This window comes from Rhipicephalus sanguineus, chromosome 10 (assembly GCF_013339695.2).
Source record: "Rhipicephalus sanguineus isolate Rsan-2018 chromosome 10, BIME_Rsan_1.4, whole genome shotgun sequence".
Lineage (NCBI taxonomy): Eukaryota > Metazoa > Arthropoda > Arachnida > Ixodida > Ixodidae > Rhipicephalus > Rhipicephalus sanguineus.
The window spans coordinates 28,357,507-28,364,933 of NC_051185.1; the positions used below are offsets into that span (position 1 = coordinate 28,357,507).

General features: G+C 47.0%; 1 protein-coding gene across 1 annotated transcript; it reads left to right on the forward strand.

Moving 5' to 3' along the window:
- Positions 1–954: 954 nt before the first annotated feature.
- Positions 955–4,656, forward strand: LOC119407305 (TNF receptor-associated factor 6). The gene is made up of 2 exons (XM_037674214.2): positions 955–1,254; positions 2,302–4,656. The coding sequence occupies exons 1-2, from the start codon at positions 955–957 to the stop codon at positions 3,688–3,690; spliced, it is 1,689 nt and encodes a 562-aa protein (XP_037530142.1). The 3' UTR covers positions 3,691–4,656.
- Positions 4,657–7,427: the final 2,771 nt, after the last annotated feature.

Here is a 7,427-nt window from a genome sequence, read left to right on the forward strand (position 1 = left end):
ACAGAAGGAAAAGAAGGAATACGCCTCCGCTTTTTGTGTGATGCACTAAACCAGCTTACAACGAAGCCGGATTTCACAAAAGATGCGTTGTGTGGTGCAAGCGAGTTTTTTTTTTTTTTGGGGGGGGGGGGGGGGGGGGGGGGCCGGCGCGTATTGGAGATTTTTCTCTAGAGTTACTATTCAAAAGGTGCATTACGCGCCCGTCTTCGTGTGATGTTTTTTTTTTTTACTTCGAAAGCCTGCCCTACGGTACAGTAATTGGTGGTGTCGAAACTACACATGCAAATTTCCTTGTCCGTGTTTAAATTAGCGCGGACAAGAAAAGTAGGTGTTTAAATTTGGTGCGACGTCATATCTCATATTTATGTTTTGCTTGCTTTTAGTTGTCCGCACCACACGTAGATGACGACGGGGGCAACTAGCCGCCAACGTTTTGACACATGAACTTCTATGGAAGTTTTTCTACCAGTTGACGCATACCTTGTCCACAACTATTCAATTTACACAAAGACGTGGATGCACCTCACACACTTGGCTCTAAGGAAAAAAGCTAAGGCTTAGGCAGCTGCTCGCGGAATGCTTCACGTGAAATCGATTCCCACAATGCGTAGGATCTGAAGGAGTTTTCAGTTCGTAACATTGCAAAGCTGCTGCTTTCCACTACCGATGTGTGTGTCAAAAGTGGTGAGCCAGTTGCGTTCGGAAAACCGTCGACGCGATACGGGAATCGTGGCTGTGCAGAAAATGCCTACTTTTCACAAGGGCGCTATGTGCAGATAGCGCTTATCTGCGCCGGCACTCAAACGGCGGCAGCCACGGAGCGACGGAGCCACCACATCCTAACGTCACTATCTGCAGTCACGTGATTCCAGCGAACGTCCAAGAACGTCTGCGGCCCCGAGCGAGATTACAGCCGAAGCAGCCCAACGTGCAAGTTCTGCAGTCATCGCTACCATGCCGGATCGCGGAAGCATTCGAGGTCTGCACCGACTGTGCGACTCGGTGAGCGGCGTCAACTGGCGTCCGACGCGGTTCGACGACGAGTTGACGTTGAGCCGTTACTCGTGCTGCGTGTGTTATGTCATTCCCAGCACGACGGTCGTGCTGCCCTGTTCGCACGCTCTGTGCGAGCTGTGTGTGACGGGGTGTGTCGTCCAAGATGGCGGAAGCGTCTGTCCCCTGGACGCCCAGCCTTTCTGCGAAGACGAGTGCCAGAAGTTAAAGCTCCCTGCCAAGACAAAGAACAACCTCAAGGTCAGTGTCATGCATCAGCAGCCACTTTCTAAGCATCGAAAACTCTTTGGTTAGGTTTGTAAACGCCCCCTTACCTTTCCTTAACTTTCATTTGTCTTTGACGCCAGTGTTCTCACAGATGCTCGTTGTATTGAAACGCCCTCTTTCTCAGCCTTTGACAGTCACTGTGAGGTTACGGTGCTCATCCGTCGATTCGAAGGTCGCGGCTTCGATCCCGGCCGCGGCGGTCGTATTCAATGGAGAAGTAATGCTAGAGGCTTCTGTACTGCGTGATGTCAGTGCACGTTAAAGAATACCAGATGGTCGAAAATTCCGGAGCCCTCCACTACGGCGTCCCTTATGCTCTTATCGTGGTTTGGGCATGTGAAACTCCCGATATTAGAATCATTACCGACACTGTGGTGATTTTGCGGCAGAATGGACTACGAGTCTATTTGGTTGACCTTCATTTGACAATGAAGGTCACCCGTACACTGTCGTTTGTTTTTGAGACGACAGTATACGGTTCTTGCTCGCAACTGAAATATTTGTTGTAAAGGAAGCATTATATAAAAGCTAGAAAAAAGTAGGGGGAAACACGCATGCGTGTCCTGACCGCGTGCTTTGCTATAAAACGTATAAATGGGTCGTTCGCAATAAAATACATGTTTTTCCATGTTTGAAAACGATTTTTTTTTAAATCCGGCAGATTCCACGCAGTGTGGGAATAAATTTCATGCAAATCAGTCACCGAGTAGCAGCCTATACCGGACTCTCACTTTGAGTCAAACATTACACGGTGGATCGATGTCTTTGTGCAAATTGAGAAGTTTTGCCCCTCTGGTGGGTAAGCCAGGCATGCCGACTTCACTGGCTACACTAAATGGTAGCTCGTGGTCCGATTTAACGTCGAATACTTCGCATTTAAGAACTGTGTGCATGGCGCTTACCTCTGAGTCCTATTACAACGTTTACGTCTCGATTGGCTCTCCGTTGTGGTTATACCGAATTATGTCGCCTGCTTTAAAACTGAGCTGCTTATATTTTCAATTTACGTTTACCTTACAGGCTCATTGCTGGAATGATGCTGACGGCTGCGAGTTTGTAGGCACCATCGAGGCCGTACTGCTGCACTTCGACAGAGAATGCGCCTTCCACGCTGTCCAGTGTCACGGCTGCGAACGAAGAATACTGCGAACAGACATTGCGGCACACTATGTTGCCGGATGCTCACAGAACGCTTCTTGTGCAAGCAGTGCTCAGCCGAACAGGCAAGATAGTCCGTCTACCAGTTGTTACGAGAGTGCAATACTGGAAAAGTTGTCCGCTCTTCAGGCACAAATGAACGGATTCTCCCGAACCTCGGACTCCGCACGTTTGAATTGCATCAGCCGCGCAGTCAGTGCATTTGAAAGTAGTTGCCTGCGTGGAATGAAAGGCATAGAGTCGAACATCATTTCGACGATGACTCAACAACTGAACGCTGGCCTGCAAGAAGTGAAGATGCTTGTCAGAGATCCCTTAAGCGATCAGCTGTCATCACTTCAGAGCCAAGTGAACGAACTCGTTGAACAGTCTAGGCAGCACGACACCTCCGAAATGCAGGAAGTGGTAGGCCTGGTTAGAGACACGCAAGCTCAATTGAAGCAAGATGGGCCGGCCCAGTCGCAGCTAATGGCGCGCATGCTTAGAGACACCGAAAATAAATTGAAAGAAGATCTTTCATCCAAATTACAGGAATTTGTACATGCGCTAAAGGACTCCGCATGCGAGACAAAAGAGCATGTGAGCAAGGTAGAGGTTAATCTCTCTTCGAAGCTCACGGAGCAAGAGCAGTCTCTGCTGAGAGCGCTCGAATCCTTCAAGCTTAATAACGAATCTAGCGAAAGAGAGAGACCCCTTGCCACTGCTGCTCTGGGAAAGCAAGAAGATATCCCAAGCAGGATGCAAGAGAGTTTGATCCCGTTGAAGCTGGAACTGTTCGTCGACGAAACAGTGAGGACTCTGGAATTTCTGCGCCAGCAGATTTATAGAAGCGCAAATGAACTATGGGTTTCGGATGTTACCAACTTTGACTCATATTGGTGCACCACGGGCGCCAGTACTTCCTCAGATTCGCCTCTCAATGTGACCCTGGGAAATGCAAGTGTACTTAGCGCAGACAAAAAAGTGTCCACAGTCGCGAATATTTGGTACTACAGGAACATGTGGACTACAATTGTCTTTCAGGCAATGCAACCCTCAGCGAACTTTTGCATTCATATGGACTGCATTAATACTTTCGGACAATCCAGCTCTCGAATCACCGATGTCACCGTAGAGGCAGTACCAATACGTCCTAATACGTCGTCTCTTCCTTTTCACCGCTGTAGTCTATGGGAACCCTATCTCTGGTCCAGAAAGGGCACCTCACATTTTAGGGCGAGCTTCATTTATAGAAAAAGGAAAGCTCGCTGAAGGCGGCTTCATAAAAGACGGAGAACTTACGCTGCGAATTAAGTTTATAGATTAGGACCCACCTACAGCCTCCGCACTAGAAACATGTTTTTGAAGACAAAACCATCTATTTAATGTGGAAGATTCGAACTTCAAGGCAACGGCAGCGAATTTACCTTGTGTGTTCTTGAACATCTGTTTCACAAAGGGAAGCTTAGATGCGATAGCATTTCATCCAAAACTTCATTTAATAGAAAAACATTATTTCCCGTTCTTGTTGATAGGGGTTGAGTTGTTCAAAACAGGATTGTCACATATAGCGAGTGCGTAGAGGATTAGCTTTGTGCCTAAAGCCTTATTTATTAAGCTACTAACACCGCTAAGTGTTCCCATGAGTGAGAAACTGTTGCGGCACTGTTGCGAACTTCTAGTGCAATCTACGTTTCGTGTAGATAGCAATAGATGAGTTGGGAATACGTACGTGCATCTGTAATAAAATAATTAGAAAAAAACTGCCTGAGTGATTGCATCTACTGGCCACAACAGGACTAAAGTCTTGTGTTTAGACCACTGACCAGGAGTGGGCTTCCAAGGTTGTTCAAACGCACAGTGCAATGATATGCAAGTGCGAAAAACGTGTAGCGTAATGTTCTCGAACAAGGCGTTTTGAAAGACCGCGTTGTGTATGAAGCCATGTGAACACTGTTGTGTGAAGCTGTTCTAATAAAGTGCCGTTTGTTTCCTGCGCTGACAGCGAGTGATTCTTTATTGATTGAAAGGAGAAACTTGGTTCGATTTGTTGTGATGCCCTTCCAGTCCTGGGCCCTTTTGACATCTGCAGACCTTGGGACCTAGTTTATAAAGAACTTTTGTTCTTGCAGGTCTAAGCTGGCTATGTGAAGTTCTTTGTTGTTTTGGGATATACACTGGTTAGTTTTACGAGTATACTTTTACATTTTTGTTTCTTCGATTGGTGATTGTTTCTCACATTTAAAAAAGCCATGAGTAATCTCAATAAAGGACGCTGTCTTTACTTCTTACAGTTACTGAATGGAAATATTTACGCGAAGAAAACATGAACAAAAACACAAAGCAAATAGGGCAAGAGCGACGCAGCCATAACAAAGCCCCCGTGTAACGCCAGTTGAGTGTCCACGCGTGACCGCCACGTTTTATGTATAGTCACGTGACCAGCTGTGCTTAGACCCCAACATGGCTGACCCCCGCTTTTATCGGCGCTATGTGAATCACGAACAGCGACTGGGCGCGACTACAACGTCTAAGAAAATAACGGCACGCTGACGCTAACGAAGATAAGAAATAGTAAAGAAGGAATGGCAGGGATGTTAACCAGTTAAGGACAGCCCGTTTGCTACCCTACATATGGGAAGAGGATAGGGGAGATGAAAGATGGAGCGGAAATACAGCACATAACGCAGCACACACGCAGTCAATCATGCGTGATGCGTGACGTCACTGTCACAGCCGCTTGTGCAAGTCCGTTTATTCTAGAAACCTAATTGGTGCCTCATCGCCTTCAACGGCAATGGTTTCCGTGGACGACATGTTATGATGTTTTCAATCAACAGACATAGGTCCATACTTAATAGCAAACAAACGAGCGCTAAGAAAAGGGGACACAAACAAGGGGCAAACAGGGCAGACGCTCATTGGTCTATCGTCAGGGTGCGCTAGAGCGGACACCATGGACTGTCTCTGAACATTTTATCCCAGACTGAATAATAATATAACCATTGCAGTTTTACGTCCAAAAAGCACAATATGATTATGAGGGACGTCGTAGTGGAGGGCTCCGGAAATGTCGACCACCTGTGACGTTTTAGCGTGCACCTAAATCTACGCACACGGGCATCAAGCGTTTTATACTGCATCGAAAATGCGGCTGTCGCGGCAATGATTCGATCTCGCAACCTTCGGGTCAGCAGTCGAGCACCATAACATATTCCGGAGAGTCGCGCAGAGTGTACTGTAGCGTCTCCTCGCAATGACAGGCATCGCAAAGAGCGTTGTTGGCCATTCCAATTACGAAATGAACAGCATTTCGTTAATGCCACCCCTAGCCATAAGTGATAAAGCAGAGTGGCCTCTCTTTGGCGGAGTCCAGATGGTCTAGAGAGATGCATCGAAAAGGTCAGGTGTGTTTATTATTGACATCTATAGCACCACAAAGGCAGCGAACGGTAGAGTTTGCCCCGTATTCGAGGCAACAAGAAAAGACAAAGACGTCGGAAGGGCGAGGCGGAAATCTCGAAAATGTCTGTGATCACGTGGTACGCTGAGATATTTGTATACTGAGACAGGACCCGCTAGACGGGAGGTCCGCTTTAAAACATTTGATAGAGAACTCCATTATTTGACTGAGACTGAATGAAGACAAATATTGCCTTTAAAGCAACGGTGAGCCAATATTAGCGTACATCCCCCATAATTAAGACAACACTGGCCGAGATTAGGGAACACTTACAATCACTTAGTGACATATGTCAACAATGCGACCGCTAGTGAGCCAACATTACCGATTGATTAGCTATATATAGGCGACACTAGCCGGCATTTCCAATTATTAGCCAACGCAAGCCAACGTATGAAATCATTCAGCCACATTTAGCCAACATTAGGTAATCATTAAGGCAGCATTAGCCGGATCCGGCGGGTCCTAAGAAACTAATCTGGACAGCTTAAAATTCCGTCATGTTGTCGAGTTCCGCCATTGGTCAACTTTCATTGGCTCAGAGGGCTGCTACAGCCACTTTGGTTGTCGCAATTAAAATGACGCCGTTACGAAATTTGATAAAATGGCGGAATCGGACAGTGTACAGATTACCACGCCTGGTAGGATACGAGCAAATATACCAGTCAGAACTTGGTAAGAAAACGTTCGAAGTATCTCGTTAAAGAACGTTGCAGGCTTAGAAAAATAGTGCCCAGAAAAAACAATGAAAAAGAAAAAAAGCAGCACTTTCGCACCACTCAGTCTGCTTTCACATCTGGTAAACGGGATAAAGTTCGGCAGTGATTGCAAAGAAGGCTAAGCACCGCGGTGTCACAAGAACTCTCTGAAGCAGCTCGACGCACCCGAGAATGTTGGCACCAAACAACGTCGCGTCGACGCTAATCGATCAGACATGGCTTCACCCCTTCGCCTCCGATGTCGAGCAGGAGGAACTGGCACATGTACACACTGACGCCCCCTAGGTCTTCCTGCCCCCTTTTCCTTCGAGAGCTTCCCTTATAGGAAAACGTGTTTCCGGCGTATAGTTGAGTTGACTGCTACACAGTTTCAGAGCTTCTGTGCCCGACGTAGGGTCTGTCGGAAGCAGCATTGACTGACAAACTTCGTTGTCGATAGAGCTAGCTGTCAGGAACTCCGCGACACGCACTGTATATCTTGCTGAGATTTAATGTTTGTGTGACGACCGTGCAGGATAAGTTGGACAACGTAAACCTTTGTTGGGAAATGTAGATGCTGAACGTTTCTTTGGGTGAAGAGCACCGTTTCGATGTTATGAAATGGGCAGCATGATCATGAATTGCTTCTAACGTGTGTTACTCAAGTAGCTTGAATTCACATAAGGTGTGTCTCTGTGGCTTCCCTAAGGGTGCACGATTTCTGGTTGTACCATATACACGCAGTCAGTCTGCAGCCGCGGTAGCTGCGAAGGACATATCGCTGCACGGAACGACTGTTGCCACTCTACTATTTCTATTCTCCCTGGCTCTTTTTTTGTTTTCGTGTT

What these genes read in the sequence shown, in the direction of transcription:
- LOC119407305 (XM_037674214.2), top strand. Translation starts at nt 955, where the DNA reads ATGCCGGATCGCGGAAGCATTCGAGGTCTGCACCGACTGTGCGACTCG. An exon ending in AGACAAAGAACAACCTCAAG is followed by an intron (nt 1,255 to 2,301) that starts GTCAGTGTCATG and finishes TTTACCTTACAG; the next exon opens with GCTCATTGCTGGAATGATGC.